The 19,334-nt window shown below is 39.4% G+C and overlaps 1 protein-coding gene across 8 annotated transcripts in view; it reads right to left on the bottom strand.

Annotated features, from left to right (window-relative positions):
• LOC100710239 (LIM domain only protein 7) overlaps positions 1-15,056 on the bottom strand; it is a 31,161-nt gene extending 16,105 nt beyond the window's left edge. For 6 of the 8 annotated variants that reach the window (XM_005466892.4, XM_005466897.4, XM_005466899.4 and 3 more), the window contains exons 1-9: positions 14,853-15,014; positions 14,544-14,631; positions 10,550-10,620; positions 10,029-10,098; positions 7,282-7,388; positions 6,692-6,722; positions 4,336-4,449; positions 4,100-4,253; positions 3,240-3,387 (exon numbers count right to left, since the gene is read on the bottom strand). In XM_005466892.4, coding sequence (XP_005466949.1) covers positions 3,240-3,387; positions 4,100-4,253; positions 4,336-4,449; positions 6,692-6,722; positions 7,282-7,388; positions 10,029-10,098; positions 10,550-10,620; positions 14,544-14,612 — 764 coding nt within the window. In that variant the 5' untranslated portion in view covers positions 14,613-14,631; positions 14,853-15,014. Of the gene's footprint in view, positions 1-3,239; positions 3,388-4,099; positions 4,254-4,335; positions 4,450-6,691; positions 6,723-7,281; positions 7,389-10,028; positions 10,099-10,549; positions 10,621-14,543; positions 14,632-14,852 lie in introns of all 8 variants that reach the window. The other 2 variants (XM_025905678.1, XM_025905670.1) reach the window with 2 other exon arrangements.
• Positions 15,057-19,334: the final 4,278 nt, after the last annotated feature.

The following is a 19,334-nucleotide window of genomic DNA, read 5'->3' as shown; positions in this document are numbered from 1 at the left end:
TATTTTCAGCTTTAAGTAGTACAATACTGCAATTTTACCATTGTTTTGTATTAGTTTTAAGCATATTTCTTTGTTAACACTGCTTTGAATGATAGAAAACAGAGACAGACCTCAGGCTCTGCATTTTATGATACCAGGGACGTCTTTGGGAGCCAAGGTAGATCCTGCGTACACGAACCTCCTCTTCAGGCGTCCAATATTGGGGTAAGAAGCGGTCATAATGCAGGTTGGTAGAGGTCTGATGAAGCGTCTGCTGCATTCGTCTGAAATGCAAGTCATCTAGCACTGGGTCTGCCTCAGTATAATCATCCTCTGAGTCTTCCTCGCACAGAGCTTGCGGGAAAAGCTCTTCAGTGGCACACTCAGGAGAACAGATAGTGAAGTGGCATTGAGGAGACGGAGGGGCATCTGCAGTGCTGCAGTAAACAGTGATATATCCAAATCTATGTTTAGCCACAGCCGATAGTGATCATAGATAAATCAGCTGGAACGAGCTTGAATGGAAGCAGCTCCACATGTTACCAAGCAGACGTTCGATTAATGCCTAAAAGCAAATCACTCTTTAGTTGTTGAGGATATTGTTGGATTTACAAAATTACTTTCATTGTTCATGCAGTGAAGATGCTTTTTATTGTGGCCGAGTAAATAGTAGTAAAGCAGAGCATTTGCATCCATATTTAGTTTCAGAAAAGAGGAAAAAAAAAAAAAAAAAAAAAAAAGGATTGTTAATGCTTAAAACTACAGTTCCTAGAGTGGCTACAAGAGCCTGGCTCCAAAGATATGTCAGTCCCCATCGACCTCTCAAGTCTGACGTCATTAGTAATTTCGCTCTTTTCAGTGACAAAACTCTTCTTTGGTTCCTAAGCTCAAACACTGTGGCACCATTGAGACTTAAAGATGTCCTTAATTCGCTCAGTTTCAATGAAAGTATCAGTGTGGACTCATGACATTTAATGGAGTCTGAAGTTAGCTTCCTAGTTTCCATGTAAAGATGATATACTGTGTTCTGACTGGGAGATTTCTGGAAAACTAAAACATATGGCTCTGCTATCACTATGGACATAAATGGAGACAAAACTAAACTAAACCATTTGCTCGCTATGAAAAATTCCTGATCTTCAGCTTCATGGACCCATTCAAATCTTCATTAGCTTTAGTGATTCTTTTCTGAAGAATTCAAACTTTTGGTGTCCGGCAAACTGTGAGCACATGTGCTGTAGTTAGATTGTGAGATTTTGAACCCTAAGCTTAAATATGCCACAATAACAGTGCTAATAAAAACGACAGAGGCCTATTAGCTTATTTTAGGGTTTTGTTTATGTTAAATAAAGTAAGATACAAAGCATTAAAACATGTTTAAAAAAAAAAAAGAGCCTTAATAAACGGAGTAGGCCTTTATAGAGGGTGTCTCCCTTTGTGACAACTGTACTGTAGATGTCTTATTAAAAACAAGTCAACCAGTTTGGAGAATTTCACTCCTCAAAACTGAGTTGCAAAACTTCTCAAAGAGTGGATGCTACAAAGCAAACTTTTGTCAGTTACTTCGTACCTATTAGCAGGGGCTGTGTGATGCATGTATAAACATCCATAAACTATCCGGTTCATAGACAACCATGGCTTTTAATAGCCAACATGGTGATAACCCAAGCGCTACAACTGAGCCTTCAAAATGCAGAATACAGAGGGCAAGTCTATGAATTAGTAGCACAAGAACATACTTTAAAGCATCGAGGTTCCATCAGGGCAAGCAAAGCAGATGGTGCTTGCCCAGTGAATTCTAACAAAAACACCACGCATCAGTTAAAACTAAGTGAAAGCAATCTCCTTTTATCTCAAGCACCACTCTGTAAAAAGCTTTCATCCATTTGCTTCCATCTTTATATTACTGCCATCTTGTCGCCACAGTTGGCTACAGTATCTGGAAGTGGTCTCAACTCCACTTGCCTCCACTTTCTTAAGTCTATGGGTGTGTCCGTGTCCTGTTAACAGTGGACTGAGCAGGGAAACAAGCACCTTTTTCTTGTTGTTTGCAAACTGAGGACAAGCTGCCTGCGGCTCTGCTTTCGTTGCTTTTGAGATCAGCTACCATTTGCCTGTTGTGTGGAAACAGAGCTAGCACTAGCAAGTAAACAAGCACTTATGATAAATTCTCTTACTGATACCCTCGACCAGCATCCAATAAAAGATCATTTTAATCACTTCTTTAGCAAACAATGCAATGCTAATGGAGAGGGAACATGGCTCCTGACATCATCATATGACATCATCTCTGCTTGCCCTTCTGTAAAAGTCACTGCACATCAATGATTTAAACCAACATTCTTGTCAAAGACTGCAAAATGTAATTTACTTATAGAAAAAAAAAAATGCCATTGCATCAGAATTTATAGCAAATGACCCATGTTGATAGTTTAGGAACTGCTATCATGAGAACGCAGAGGTTCACTTGCCAAACTGCCCCTTTGCGGTGACGTGTTACCAAGTCTGGTGCTCCTCTCACGAGCACTCAGCCACTGCTACACTTTGTGTGTAAAATCACTAGCAAGTGTGACACTCGAGAACCCAGCTGACCTTCACTGACAAGGAATTAAAAAAAAGTGACAATATCCAAGCTCAAATTATTCTTCTAAGGATTATTTTTTAAGTTTTAACAGACACTTAAAAAAAAAATTAAAAAAAAATAGGCAATTAGTGTTGACAGTGACGTTTTAAACAAGTCTGGCAGGCAAAAAAACAGCTTAAATACCTTGAAAAATTGAAAACAATAACCACCTTGTTTGTGTCATACCAAAGTGACTACTTGTGATGGCTGTGCCCATGAATGGATGCAGACATTGTTCATATTGTTAATTGATTTGGATTAGGGTTTAGTGTGAAGGAAAAAGGCACTCAGCTGCAAATTAGAAACTCCAAACTGTCGGAAACCAAGCAGCCTTTAACAGTTCTGACAAGTGTGAAATTCAATCCAAACCCAGCCTGAAAGAAAAACAACCTAACTGTACTCCACTGACTAAACTCAGGCTCATATTTAAGGAATCCGAACTCCAGTTTCATATAAAGACAGCAGTATGTTATTCTTTTAATCATTTACATTATGCACTCGTCTTCACATCACACATAAAATAAGCAAGAAGTTAGAAATATAAAAGCTATTTTTTTTTTAAAGGTCGCCTACGGGTAAGTTAGGCAGCAGCAGTGTGTGAGGAACTTTTGTTTGGCCATAGAAACATCTGGAGCACCTGGTAAACGGACTCGCAAAGCCACTTCCATTCTGCTCCGGTCCTTGTTTTCGTCTGAGTGGTGGGACATAGGCTTTGTCTTGATGAGCTGTCATCTGCTTGTTTTCCATCTTGAATACCTGCTCAGCTTCTGCGCCGCCTCCAAAACCTAAATATCACAGAGACACGAAAATTACCCCAAAAATGTACATTTAAAATGGGGGAGAATAAAAAATGTCTGAAAAACAAACGCTGAACTAAACCTCATCAAAATACAAGGAAGGTTGCACATCAGAAAGAAACCTTTCCTGGATGACTGAGCCTTCACACAGTCAAGCCTTTAGGGAGTATCAGGCCAAGTATTTAACCTCTCCCATCTCACACACACAGTTATCACACACACACACACACACACACAGTTATCACACAAGAGTGCAGAATCCATCACTGACATGCACTGAGCCTGACATCAACACTTGTGGACAAAAAACACTGGCATAAGAGAGCAGCAGGTCAGAACTTTGTTGATCCACCAAAATGACATCGAATAACAGCATTAACATGGAAAATGTGTTATTCTAAGTTTGTGAAAACATTTTTGGGGTACATTTTTGTCACTTTAGCAGTTTCAGGCTGATCTTACAAGGGTAAAAAAAAAGTTTCACTTTTGCAAAAGTTTCAAAAGCTGTTAGTTTAAAATCAACGAGCAGAATTACATTTCAAAACCAAAAGACAGCAATAAACTAAACGAGGGGAAAAAAAAGAAAGAATGGTGTCATCAGCTATAATCTCCATTTCCACAAATTGCTGTGCAGTGTCAAAATATTTAGCAGAAACCAAACAGATTCCTTCACACCCCAGTCATTGTATCACAAATGTACCTTCAACATTTGGCTGCAGGGCCCGGGAGTTTAAGGAGTCAGTGCTGTCTGCAGAGTTGCCTCTCATGTAATTTTTGTACTGACATTCCTCTTCTGGATTTTGACACAAACTATCGCTGCCGTCTTTCACAGGTACGCCACCCTCATCTAGAGCCTGGAGTAGGAAGGGTTAATAGAAGTATAAAAATAAAGTAATACAATCTTTAAATACTTAAAGAGAAAAATAAAAAAAATACCTTGGACAAGGCCAGCCCCAACAGGCCCTCAAAAGCCTTAAAATTAAGCTGAGGACCATTGTACAATGTGTCCAGGTGAGCCTTGCGACCCAACCAGTAAATTGTTATCAGAACCTGAGAAAGAAAAGACAGAATTACAAATATGACCAAACACACCAACCTACTTCCTTACCACTTAAAAAAGCCCAAACAAACAAACAAAAAAAAACACTATACTGCTCAAAACAAATTAAGAGAACAGCGGATCATCACTTGCATACAAAGTCAGTTAAACTTGAAAGTGAAAACAGGTGTACTACAGAGACACCAACAAGACAACTTTCCAAGTGTTGTTAAGACCCGTCTCTTCTGAATATGTGGAAGAGTTCGGTGATGCTGTAGCAAATGTAAAAGGGGATGCCACTGAAAGAACTGCCAGTTCAGGTCCTACCATCAGGCCCTCATGCCATTCTGATGGAGTCCAGTTCTGACAGTTTGGTCAGAATTGTGCTCATGAGCTGCCTGCTGGCTGTCATTTTGTGCTTATGCAAGTAGAACACCATTTCTTCCTCCTCACATAAAGCAACTTGGATTGATGCCCTTCTATGGCCCCGTCTAGCCCTCCTGGTGTAAACCACCCGTCTCCTGTGATCTCCTCCACACTTAAAAAACAGCAAACCTTGTTGTGACAGCACAGCCTGAACGAGCTGCAGGTCCATCGTGGGCTACCAGTAATGTCAAGGACACTAGCGGAGAGCTAAACTACAGGAAACTCAGTCAGGAGGGATAAACGGAGTGAGTAGTGGTCTACAGGCCCCACCTGTAAAACCATTCCCCGTTTCATTGGTTCTCTTGTTGTTGCCTTAACCTGTTTCACAACCGTTTATGCTTCCTAACTGAAATTTAACTGACTTTGTTTAAAACTGTGATGATCAAATGTACTTTTATTTTTTTTAAAGCAGTGCAGTGGGAGAAAGAAGATGACGATGATGAAGAGGAGGAAGACCGAGTTGAAATATGCACCTCTAAATTACCATGCGTGTTTGGGAATCAATTTTCTTTGAGGAATCACTAGTTTCACTTCTGAATTTCAGCCATCAGTGTCAGTATCAAGGTGCACCAATGAAGCTACTTTGATTTTCCAAGTAAAACGATGTTCCACGACTCACTATAATAATCCCTTTTTCAAAAGCAAGCAATTCTGTTTGCCACATTAGACGGTTGGTGCCATTATAGCTGCAATTAGTTTTATTTTCCCCTAATTTGTACAAGCAGAGCGTAAACAAGCATTCGGGGCTTATGTCAAACTTAATTAGAAGGACAAAATGTGTTTCTTTCTCTCCAGTTCTCTCTCATGCCAAGGAAATTACTTCACTGCTTGCAACAGATCACAGGTTAATCCTATATTAGCCATGCATGATTCTATTTTATTTAATAAAGCAAGAAACCCATAATTACTCTTGGCTTTTCAAAAAGTCCTTATAAAAAAGGGGAAAGTAGATGAAAATTAACAGAAGGTTGGATTAATAAAAAAACTACCCTGTAATAATGAATGTACATAAACCTTGATGTCAACATTTATTCTGCAAGAGAAATCCTTGAGTCTGGCTAATTTATCACAAATCTGAATCTCATCTAAATAAACATTATTTAAATATTTAAATAAAGCATTTTTTTTTAAAGTCATACTATTTTTTGAATGTACTCACAAAAAGAAAACGAGAACTTTAAAGAAAAGATCTGATGGATTACATGCACAAAGACCAAGTGTATTTTGTATTGTATTCTAATAACATTTTTATTTTAATTAAATGGAGTGCAACAGTTCATGCTGGTGTGCTGCAGTGTTTTGGTAAACTGTTCCAATTGGCCCAAATTCACCCCAAGCGGTTCGCTTAAAAGAATAATTAACTAAAACAAATAAAAATAAAAAGAAAGCTACACCCAGTTCAAAGACTGTACTCTGGAGGAAAAAACTAAACAAAAAAACAAAACCCTCATTAAGGGGTTAAAGTTCACAGCTACTGTGCAATTCAAATGAGGTTTCACATGTCCATGTGCATCACTCAGTTCCACACACAGACTCGAGGCAGTAGAGATGTTTCCAGACGGCCACTTATGTGTTCTTATATTTCCATCGCTCTTTAAACTCTACGTGGGCTTTAACACCAGACCCCTGGGATTTGCCACAACCTCAGCAAACTCAGCAGCCCCTCCTCAAGGCCACCTTACTCGTCATACTTCTGGACAAGTCATCATCAGTCAGCATCAGTAGTTAAAGCTAATATATTGATGACCACTGGTTCCTTTATGGCTTTATAACCAACTCATTTACCCTGAAAGGAAAAGACACACCAACAAGAGAATAACGACTTACATTTTTGAGTCGTCTGTTGCCTTCGTCACGCCTAAAATAAAATTTCAAGACAGAAATAAGTACTTAAACAAAAGAGCCATGCATCTGCTGCTACAATTTACATTTTGATTGCGTCACTGAAAAGCCCCGGTGAATGAGATAACTGTGAAGGAAAAAAGTTACAGTCACATCTTAAGCCTTCTCATTTGCAATCCTCACTAATCAGCAACTTATCAGGTTTTATGGAGAACAGGCCATCAGCTCATATAAAGGAGCAGCTTGTTAGCGAAAGCGCAGACATTTATTAATGCAAAGCAGCACGTTCACTTTTATCTTTTTAAATACAGGCACGGAAACTGAGTCAGTGGTAACTATAACCTACGCAGAAAACATTAGGCCCTTGTGTATTTTGCCGATACACAGTGGTTCTGCTCATATTGTATTAATTTTATTCTGTATATGCCATTTATTTTGATTTTCTTGCTTTTATAGCACCGATGTGGGACCGTACAACAATTTCACTGTACTATTGTACAGAGTATCACTGTGCAATGGCAATAAAGTAAGAGTTAAAGGTCCAGCTGCAGAGGTATGTGTTCATGCAACTTCACCTGAGTGTCACACGAGTGGAGATGTCCTGCAGGTCACCTGGATGAAACAGCTGGGATTCATTTAGTCCCAGTTTCTCGCAGGCTTTCAGGAAAACATTCACGTTATCCTGAAATATCAGAACAACAGATGGGAAAAAAAAAAACATGAAAAACTAGAGAAACAGTTCATATTTGTTCTGATAAACTAGTAATGACCAACTTCAGCGTTAAACAGTTAAAATCCACCTCATCCAAACAATTCTCCAAGTGAGAACAGCTGGGAGTACAACCTGCAATCAATTCTGATTCATCATTAATCATCTATTCATCTGTCAAGAGACACTCAGTAGATATTATCTAATAAGTAACCCATTTGTTTAGAAATCATACTTGCTCTGTTCAACCACTGCAGCAGGCAGGATTACAGCCGAGCACAACTCTAGAGCTGCAAACAGGTCTATTTAGATTAGCTTAACATACCCTATCTAGTCGTCCGTCAATGTTAATACAGCTACTCCTAAAGGTCACCATTATCATTTTTAAAGTAGTTCAGTACTATTCAAAAGTCTTGAGAAACCACTCATTTCTTTACATTTTGCTTCCAAGACTTTCTTGTCACTTGGAAAGTTCTTGTTTTCCTGTCTTAAGGTTTTCTTTCCACTCATTTTCAGTTCAGTTCTTGTACCTTTTTTGCACCACAAGGCAATTTGAAAATGTTTGTTTACAGCAGGGTCTGAGAAATGCACTTTCATTGGACTTTCATCAAATGAAGCTGGAATCTAATTTTACACCTGATTTTTAAATTCTAATTATTCAGCAATAATCTCACAGCGACAAAACGTAGGAGGCAGAAAACTGCAGCTTTCCAAGTCTTAAATATAAAGCATCAGAAAAGGCAAACGCATTATAAATGTCTCAGTTCGGGCCTGGTCCAGTCTGAATCTTTATCATTTTTGGATCCGTCCTGGCAGGCAAGACCCTTTAATCCCTTTGGTTCTGGGTTGACCCACCAACTGATTTAAAGATATTTCAGGGAAGAAACATACATCGAGACCAGTACTCGAAATTTGAGACACCGTTCCTTTTTCAAGTGTTTGACATAATTTAACGACTGAATCTTAAGATGAAATGTTCAGAACAAACCGTCTGCAAATACATTTAGAGCCATTTTCAACTTTTAAAGTAATTTCAACCTCAATTTCATACTCGCTTCATCTCCAAGGTCCAACTGTGAGACATTTGACTGCTTGAGTGTGACCACTTATAAATGATTTACCATTGATCAGTGCGTAACATATAGTAAGTGTTTGCAGTGTGCTGTGACTGGCTGACACTGATAGCACAGAGTCGGAGCTACAAAGGCGGATTATATAGATTTTATTGTGAGCTGATAATAAATATGCAAGGTAATCGCATTCTCCATCCTTACACATTAAAAGCGCTCACGTTAAACACAAAAATAGGACACTAACATCTAACTGGGCCTCAGCGTTTGTAAAAACGTAAACTTCAGCAGATTGGCTTACTCCACTTTGAGCTTTGTGACTTTATAAATGAGGAAATGAATTGGGGTGTCACAGCAGGTTCATGTGCAGCAGGAGGTTAGGAGTCAGAGAGAAACTCAGTTTGTTGAAGAAAATCTGCTTGCTGCCAAGTTAAGCTCACAGACTTTATATATAGTAATCGACTCAGGTAAAGTTAGCTCTCTTTCTGGAAACAGAAAGCATTACTGAAGCAGTTTGAGATCATCTTGACACAACGGAACAAAAAGGCAGCCAACATCCAAAGAACTTTGGAAGACTTCAAGAAGACTGGACAACTACTCCTGAAGACCAGTCAAATAAAAGTTTGCCTAAAGGCACTCAGGCTATGCTGAAGAATAAAGGTGGTCGTACCAAATATGATCTTTCAAGCATGTTAGAATTGACTCGGTTTTTGCCTTATATACGTCGTGTTTCTGTGTATGATTACAAACGTTTCAACAGATCATTACAACCATTTCTCAAACAAAATATGAAAACATGAGAAAAGGTAAAGACTTTGCACAATACTGCAACATGTCTTTATTAAAACAGTCAGAGGTGGATAATTTAGCAGCCTCTATTGGTAAATAAACAAACTACATAATTTATTTAAGATAATGATCAATGTTTTTGTCCCCATTTGTGCATTTTAGCATGTAACAAAATATAATAAAGACAGAAAATTCACTATAAATAATGTCAAAGCTTCAAAGGCCTGACAGAGGATATTTATTCTGTTATTCAAACAGCTTCTTGATAGGTGTGGATGCTGATTTTTAATTTGAAGTTATCAGATTAAAAACAAACAAAAGCTCCAGTAGTGCTCTTTAGGTTGTGAAAGTAAGAGCCGAACCTCTGCTGCATCTCCCTTTCCCACCCCGCCATCACCACCAGTGCATCCACCGCTGGGATCCATCTATTGGCCCCTATTGGGAGCCTGAAATTGATCTTTTCCTGGTCTTGCTTTGGGCTGTTTTGGCAATTATACTTGTATGAAGCTATTGAGAAACAGCCTGAAGCCAAAATAAAAATCTTCATTTGCATCAGCGCCCAATAAAAACAAGCTGAAACTTTACAGTTGGTTAAAATGCACCTTCATGTTTAGTCAGACTACAACAACACTGTCTCCTTGTGCCTGCAACAGGAAACCACACGTTTCAACACTTCCTGGCTAACAGGTGTCTTTTTTGTTTTCTTGCATACTCTGGATTATGCACACGTCATACAGCTGAAGTGTAAACTCACCAGACCAGCGATTGGAGTAGACAGCCTGTTCACCCTCTTGATTATTCCGGGTTTCAACTGATTAATTAGGCTGCGAGTGAAGACAATTAGCAAACAGATTACAAAATATTCCAACCACAAAAGATAAGAACTGGTAAACAGTCCTAATTTTGACTTCCATTGGCAGACGGCACTTTAGATAAAGAACCACAACTTTTTCTTTTTTAAGCCATCATCCTAAAATAAACTTCTGGGTTAACCAGCAAACATCAGATTTGTGGGTCTGCACTTGTTATTTAATTTATGGGTGTTTATCTTTGCTTACTTTTAAGGATACTCAGCAACCTCCAGACTGCAGTTTTGGATGCTACTGTTTTTAAAAAATTGTTTCAAGGCTGCTGAAGGCAAGCTGGCAAATTAGCCTGCATACACTCACTAATGATAGGTCTGCATGATAATTATCTTTCAAATTAATTCTTACAGATAAAAGTTTGACCACAGTAAAACTGCAAAACACTTAAAGTTTGAGCATCATTACTTACTCGCAAAGCAGGACTCCGTTCTCTAATGCGGCACGGAAGTCACTGCATCCAAACGACTTTCCAGTCACTTCCTAAAGAAGGGAGGAGAGAGAAAAAAAAGTCAATTATTTGCATTTCTTTGCTTAATGACTTTTTTTTGGAAAAGTTGAAGTTAACAAGAGTGCAATTAAAAACACAGCTGGAGGTCCAACAGGGTTTACAAACACCATTTCCCCCTTTTGCAAAAGAAAAATATAGGCTGCAGTGCGGCGTGTACAACTTCATTTTCAGACTCCTTTTGTTTGTTTCTTGTTGTTTTGGCAGCGCGCCTTTACTAGAAAGAATGAACAATAAAATGGATCGAAAACACTGGAAAAAAAAAAAAAAAAAAAAGGCGCACAGGACTGACTGGTATGTCATTTTGACGAGAACCGGCTATATCATCACACCAGTCCAAATGTGCTGGGAAAAGCTTGATTCACGGCAGCTCAGCTTCACATGTGCTGCTAATGGATTACTGCTAGATGACACACTTCCAGAGGTCTTTTCCAGTTCACGTCCATCTCAATCAGAGGTTTATTGGCACCACACAATGGACCCACAGCCTATTAGGCAGTGACATTCAGGTTTGGAACAAGTGTTCAAAATCAGTAAGTAAACAGAAATGAGCGTGAATGTATGTATACATATGACTGTGTATAATTCATGCTACATTTTAAGAAGGTTCCAACATGCTTAAAACAGTACCACATACTTCTACAGTACTGACACCACCAGCATATATCCACCACTGTCTGTATAAACTGGTGTAGACCAGCACACTAATGATTGAAGTATGTTAAGTGCTTGCAGAGTTCAACTATTACAGAAGATAATAGTTGACCCTACCCTAACCCAATCTATTATTTGAGCTATCACAAATATTCTAATCACCCAATCACATGGCAGCAACTCTGTGCATTTAGGCATACAGACAAGGTCAAGAAGACTTAAGTTCAAGCCAATCATCAGAATATGTAAGAAAGGTGACATGGTTGACAGAGCCAGACAGAGTTCTGAGTGTTTCAGAAACTGTGGATCTACTGGGAGAATCCCACCTTCCTGTGGACCTCATGAAGAATAGCAGTTGCTGTGGTAACGACTAATGGGTGCCTAAATAATGAATAATGAACAAGAATCTCTATGCTTTACAGAGAATGGTCTGAAAAAGAAAATCTCCATTGAGCAGCAGTTCTCTGGGCGAAAATACCCTGTTGATGTCACAGGTCAGCTGGAGATGGCCCGACTGCTTCAAGCCAATAGGATGGAAACAGTATTTCAAATGACTACTGGCTACCGCCATCAAGGTACGCAGAAGGCATGCTTTGTATTAACAGTTTAGGCTGGTGATAATGGTTTAAAGGTTTGGGGGATATTTTCTTGGCACACTTTGGCTCCTTAATATCAGCTGAACAACATTCAAACACCACAGCCTACCCGAGTTTGTGTCCATCATGTGCCCATTATCTGATGGCTGCTTCCAGCAGGATAAAACAGTACGTCAAAAACTCAAATCATTTCAAACTGGTTTCTTTAACATGATCGTGAGTTCACTGTACTCAAATGGCCTTGGCAGTTACCAGCTCTCAGACCATTAGAGCACGTCTGGGATGTGCGGGAACGGCAGCGTCAAATCAAGAAACCGTGTGATCGGAGCAAAATCTCTGGGGAATGTTTCCAGCTCCTTATTCAATCCATGCCAAGAAGAATTAAGTGTTTTGCAAGCAAGTTATACCAGTACTAGCAAGTTGTACTTAATAAAGTGGCCAGTGAGTGTATACACACCACTTGGTGTCAAAAACAACTATGCAAAAAAACATTAAGAAGCCATAGTTTCGGTTGAAGTTAATTAAAAAGACAAAAATATACACACTACCTCTTGTAGTTGTTGCTGTCAACTTTAAGAGTAAATTAAGTGAGTTGGGTAAGAGCAGCTGAAATATTCTCTAGCTGCCACATAAAAACAAATAATTACAATACATCTACAGAGAAAAGCAGCCATAAAATGTATGTAAACAAGCATTCCCACAACCACTCAAAAGTTGTTTTTGCTCTGAACAACAAATATAGCATAACCTATGGAAATGATTTGACATGGCAGGAGCAAGAACAAGGCAAGCGGGGTTTTGTAATGAGGACATAAAAATGGGACTATTAAGGTTCGGCTCCATAACTAACACGGGGCCCCAAAAGGCTATTCTTCTCACTAATTAGTCCCCCCAGGAATCCACAATTACAATTCATTTTTAGTAGAATCGGGCGCTGGGTACAGAGCGAATGCGTCTCAGTGGAATCAGACAAACAATGCAGCGCAAGGTTAACACAATAACACACAATGTGTCTGTGCCGTGGCATGCCGTCTGTTCTACAGCATCAAACGCGTAACGTGGTCATTTTAATGAACAATAGTCCCCGAGAAACTACAAATTAAATGAATTTTATCCGTGTGCAACTCGCAAACCTCGCCAGATTGCTTCATTTGTCTAAATAGAGTGTCTCCGAGCCAAAAAAGGATCAAATGACCCCGGGTGGGAGAAAAACAAGCATCATTACATGTAGCCTTTAAAATAATGTATTATTAAGAGCTGCAATGATCCGCCAATTAATCCGCAGCAAGTTGCTATCAGGAAATAAAGCAGGAATTTTTCAAAAATGCCAAACATTGATTGGTCAAACATGGGGTTTGTTAAAAAAATAAAAATAAAAATAAAAAACCCGAATTAGAGTCAATATGTTTCATCTTAATGAAGAGATGGTGTTATACTAAACCAGGAGACAGCAGGAGGGGAATCTTCTGCTTCTCCAAGAAACTATGACGTCATATCAAATAGCCCGATTCATTATAATTTCTCTTCGAGTACAGCAAACATTTACATGATGTTGCTGCCAGTTCTGTGCCAATGATAAAACAGTTTATGGATGCTTGAATATATGGAAGCTTATTATCCCCCCAACCTGTAGCTGGAGATATTACTGCCAACACGTTCCCATTGTGATCTGGCTCAAGGAATGGTGCATGGCACCATTTACTTGTTAGAGAGCAGCAGGCCTCGCTTTACTCCTGTCTAACACATGCATGCCTCATCACAGTTCACCCATTCTTTCATCCATCAGCGCAGGAAAATAGACGTGCAAGATTGGCACAGGCTTTATGCCAAGAGACCCCTGCAAAAAAATTCTCATAATGATCTACTCGGACACAAGTGACATTAATGGTCCCATTTAGAGTTGGTCGACATCCAGTGCCCATAAGTCTACAAGTTGTAGCCATCGGTTATGATTTAAGGATCATAGTTTCTAGTTTGGACAGGAGCAGCCTGAAATAACCTAGAAAATGCACCACACTGAAACCACATCCTCCACAATGCATGCAAAGCAAAGACTGCCTGCCTACACCACATGCCAGGGTAGCTGCAAAGTGTTACATTTAGCAAATTTAACCCATGCCTTATATAACATCAGCACACTGACACTAAACAAACCTCAAGTAAAGCGTGCACATTATTATTTTCCAGCTTCTTTTAAATATTAACGATTTATATGCCTTTCCTGTATTTGAATTTACCTCTGAAGCCCTGAGACCTGCAGTCAAATATTTTCTTCTGAGCAAACAGACTTCTTAGATAGGGCCTTTTTATGACACTTACCTGAGTCTTATCAAGGTATATTTTGCCTTTGAAACGAAAGATTAAGTATGCAAAAGATGCCACACTTGATGTTTGAGAGTGTAGAGCCTCAGTCAGGTTAAAAGGCTATGAGTTTATAGTGAGTTTCAACGATACAAATTATGCACAGGTGCTTTTGCATGGCTGCTTCTGGTTAACGTTAGATTTCCTGTCTTCACAGCCGGTTAAAATAAAGCGACATCAAACCTTCTTAATTGCTTGTAATTAATTGTATGCAATTATTGAAGAGAAGCACGTCTTAGAAGTAAATAAAGGGAGAGGAAAGAAAGAAGAGTTGAACCTGCAGCTACCTCAATCCAGCGTTTGGCCTCGTTGAATGCGTCTGCACTGCTCACACTGGTCTGCTGACGCCACTCCATCTTAGTCTTCTGAACAACTCTAACGAGAGGGCAAAAAGAGGCGAGAATTCGTTACATTCATTAGTTACGGAGCACGGAAGCCACGGACCTGCAGCAAGCCTATCAAATAAGGTCAATTAGACTCAGCACACACACACACACACACACACACACACACACACACACACACACACACACACACACACACACACACACACACAAAGCCATTCCATGTGATACTTTAAGAAAAGGCACACGCACAGTAATAATTTCTGCCTGTTTGGTCACCTCACGCTGTGGCGTGGCTGCTCACCGGTGAAAGTCTTCCGCTAATTGACACCTAGTTTAACACCGGACCGTCCGTACTCCTGCCACCCCGGAGCCCATCACTGACAGGTTCCGCTTATTGGATGAAGTGTAGCGGAAGGTCTCCGCCCACTACAAAACTTTCAGTCAAAGTTAGAAGCGAAACCAAAGCCGAGGAGGGGAGCGTAGACTCTTCGGCCCCCTGCTGGCCAGTGGCTGCACTGCGCCACCAGGAGATGAGGTTTTAACATTTCAAATAGTGAAGACGTGAAAGCATTCATTAAGTCATTAAAAGAGCATAAATAATAATAAAAAGTAGATAAAGACAGATACATTAAATAAGGTAGTTTTTAGCGTATACAGCAGAGTATAATGTTTTATTTTTTACATATCAAGCTTTTTAGGTGGAATTCATTTCCCAGTGTGATCACAGTGATGCAGTTCTGATGGAGAATAAAAATGTTTGGGACTGTTTTTCTCTCTTGGCCTAAAGTATCAAAATGAAATGAACTGTGTTTAAAGTATAAAAGCACCCCATTGACTTCTCACTTTGCATTGGTCCTTACTTCAGTTGCATCTCAGTGACACCACTGAGAGTCTATAATCTAACACCTCAGATGTAACTATATCCATGTCTACATCCATTCATCCATATCCTTATCACTCCGGCAGCTCGAGCTGGAGCTTATTCCATCTCTCATAGGGCATGAGGAGAAGTACGCCTCTGGACAGGTTGGACAGTTCATGACAGGAAAGGCAGACAACCGCTCACACTCACATCAGCGACCTATTTAGAATCACAAATTAGCCGGGCGTGCATGTCTTTGGACTGGAAAAGAAACGGAGCACCCTCAGGTTATCCACACAGGCAGAGGGAGAACATGCAAGCTTCATTCAGGAAGACCCCCGGCAGACAGTATATTTAAAATCCAGACTCTTCTTGCAGCCACTGCATTACTGTGTCATCCACATGGATACATACCAAATGCAAACTATCATCTGCAGTGCATTCAGTGGCACTTATTGAGCTTGCTTTCTCTCTTCTAGTTGATCCAGACATCAAGTTCGATCACACGGTATGCAGAATGTAAGTCATGTAATCCATTAACTTGAGAGGATGGCTATATTTAAATAGCAAATGTGCAAAATTATATATTTGCATTGGGTACAGATAAAAAATAATCTCCTTCTCTTCTTCAATTTCATTTGTCAAAGTTATTTTCTGTCAGTCTCTGTTTCACCAGCCCTCTGCCGTACGCAAAACATGACAGTATCATCAAGGGCAGGTCTCTTCACCAGCTATGTCTATGAATAGAAAATTGTTTTTCTTTCTTTCTTTTTTTTTTTGCTGAAAGCATAATGAGAACAGGGTGGACCGGCCTCATCTTGTATTACAGTACGTGCTTACTCCAATCTAATTTTCTGCCAAATGCCTAAGGAGGTGGACTGTATAGGAAACTGTGATGGAATCACATAATTGTAAAGTAAAATGAGGTGCAGAGGTGTAGGACACTGTAGAAAACTTAATGAGATGCCTATTAAGAAGAAAGAACATTATGTGAATCAATAATCTTCACACACCTTCCACTTATTACCTAAACTGGGAAATTAAAAGATAATTTCCTGAACTACCTGATATGCACACAGAACAATAGGGATTATCTTTTTTCCCCACCTTTGTTTTTGGGCTTCAAACATAAATCCTCCGTCGCCCTTTTGTAAGAATTAAATAAGGCTGTTCTCAGTGTTCTGATATTTTACAGAAGAATTTTCACAATTCTGTGCACTGACCATCTTTAGAAATTCACTCAAGGATACAGCCACAGACATCAATTTTCCACTCATTTTTGAAAACAAGAGGAAACTTAGAAGCAGTGGTGACTAAAAAGGCTGGCTCTGTTTCTGCACATCAGAGAATTCAGAGTGGTATTTATGTACCAAAGGTTTTTCACCTTTTGTGTGGTTCTTGATGGAAGCTTGAATTACTCTAGGTTGTTAAATTCCTGCCCTGATGAGGCTTTATGTAAGATGCTGGCCACTGATTTATGTTCTTCATGAATAAAGTACTCCATCCAAGATGAAAAACAACAATGGTACTACACAACCCCTTTCACAAGTGCTGCACACTTGAAAAAGCAGAATGGCTCATCATCTTTATTACAGGCATGAGGGTTTGTTGCACATACTGATCCACTGATTAGATAAGGAATAGGATTATAAGCCCAAGTACGAACTACTCATCAACTACAAGGATGTAAATAACATCACTGGTCCTCTGATGATCCATTTACATTGTGTATATAAAATGATAACATGTGTGTTTATTGTGATTGTTCAAGAACACCTGCTCGATAAATAGATTAGAATAAAGCCCAAAAGGCTCATCTCTTTAATACTAATATATGCTAATTGAATGTTCAATGCATCCATTCACAGTGCTTCACTTGTTCCACATTATGTCATGCTACACCCTTGATTTGTTCCAAAAGTGAATACATTAATTTTTCACCTCAAATTTCTACACACAATGCCCCATAATTACAAAGTGAAAAACTTCTGCTTGAAATTCTTGCAAATTTATTGAAAATAAAAACAAAAAAAGTTACCTGTACATAAATATTCAGTCTTTGCTCAGTACTTTACTTTTACAACAATTACAGCCTCAAGCCTTTTTGGATATGATGGTACATGCTCGGCATGGGAAGCATCACACATGAGCATTTTCAGATCTCTTCAGAGATGTTCAATTGGGTTCAAGTCTGAGCTCTGGCTGTGTGGCTCAAGGAGATTCACAGTGGTCCCGAAGCCACTCCTTTGTTATCTCTGTGCTGTACTTAGCTCTGGAGCAGGTTATCATCAAAAGTGTCTCTGTAAATTGCTGTAATCATCCCAGTTTCTGCTGTCAAAAAACATCCCCACAGCATTATGATATTGGCCAGGTAGTGAGCGACGCCTGGTTTTCTTAAGACATGACAGTTGGCATTCAGGCCAAAGAGATCAGTCACTGTTTCATCAGACCAGAGAGTTTTGTTTCTCATGGTCTGACAGTCCTTCATGTGTCTCTTTTGCAAACTCCAGGTGGGCTGTTATGTGCCTTTAACTGAGAAGTGACTTCTGCCTGGCCACTCAACCATACCGCCCTGATTGGTAAAGTGCTGCAGAAATTGTTGTCCTTCTGAAAGGTTCACTTCTGTCTTTAGCAGAGCTGGTGGTTACAAACTTCTTCATTTTATGGAGCTCACTGTGCTCACTGGGACCTTTAATGCTGCAAACATTTCTGTGTGTCCTTCCCCAGATCTGTGCATCAATACAATCCTGTCTTGGGTGTCTACAGACATTTTCTGGGACATCGTGGTTTGGTTTGTGCTCTAACATGTACTATAAACTATGGGACTTTAGATAGATATGTGCATTTCCAAATCATGTCCAATCAACTGAATTTACCACAGGTAAGACTCAAATTGAGACCGCTCTCCTGTGAAACCAGAAAGAAAAACCTCAAAAACCTTAAAACTTTCCATTTTGGATAAAGCTTAAAGTTACAGCTAAATCAGACCCTGAACCCTCCCTGCTGTTATTCTGCTATAGTCTCAGGCTGCTGGAGGATTTCCCATGATGCACTGAGCATTTCTTTTCCACCTTTCACCTTTTTCACTCCCAGGTGTTTAGAGACCACTACTTAATGTCATGAAATTGTGTCTTCTCTCTGCAATAGTGTGTGTTTTGTGCTGTCTCTCTATGCTTGCCTTTTTTTCTTTTGCTTTCCCCTCACCTCCTAACTTGTTGTGTTTGATGGCTGACCCTCCCTGAACCTGCCTCTGGGAGAGGTATCTTCCTGTTACACGGGAGTTTTTCCCTCCCATTGTTGCCAAGTACCTGCTCATAGGAAATCATCTACTTGTTGGGGTTTTCTCTCAAAGATAGATCTTTACCTTCCAGTATAAAGCCCTTTGAGGAGACTGTTGATGTATTTTGGCCTTGTGTAAATAAACTGAACTGAATGTAGAGATGTATAATGCTTACTAAACTACAATTAGTAGTTTGAGTAATCACTATACTGAAATCACTGTAAAATGATCCAGGAGCATATGATGTAATAAAGAGTCAAGACATTATGCTAAATAAATAATATATACATAATTAACGTAATTATTTTTGGGGGAGTGAAAAAATAAATCACTTTTAAAAAATGATTTAGCGTTCAGTTGTTTGTTTGGTTTCAGATTTTATAAGTACAATGCATTTACCGATTCTGCTCTCTGTCTGTAAGTCCTTTTTACAAATGTGTCCTGTATTTATTGATGCATGAACAGCTAAATATAAAAAAAAGAAAGAAAAAGTACTGCAAAAGTAATGCATTACATTTTACTTATGTTATGGTTTCATATGAATGCATCAACTAATCATAGCCAGTGAACTAATCTGTTGCACTGGGCT

This window comes from Oreochromis niloticus, linkage group LG1 (assembly GCF_001858045.2).
Source record: "Oreochromis niloticus isolate F11D_XX linkage group LG1, O_niloticus_UMD_NMBU, whole genome shotgun sequence".
Taxonomy (NCBI): domain Eukaryota; kingdom Metazoa; phylum Chordata; class Actinopteri; order Cichliformes; family Cichlidae; genus Oreochromis; species Oreochromis niloticus.
Note: the sequence above shows the minus strand (reverse complement) of the source record. Positions and strands in the feature narration are given on the sequence as shown.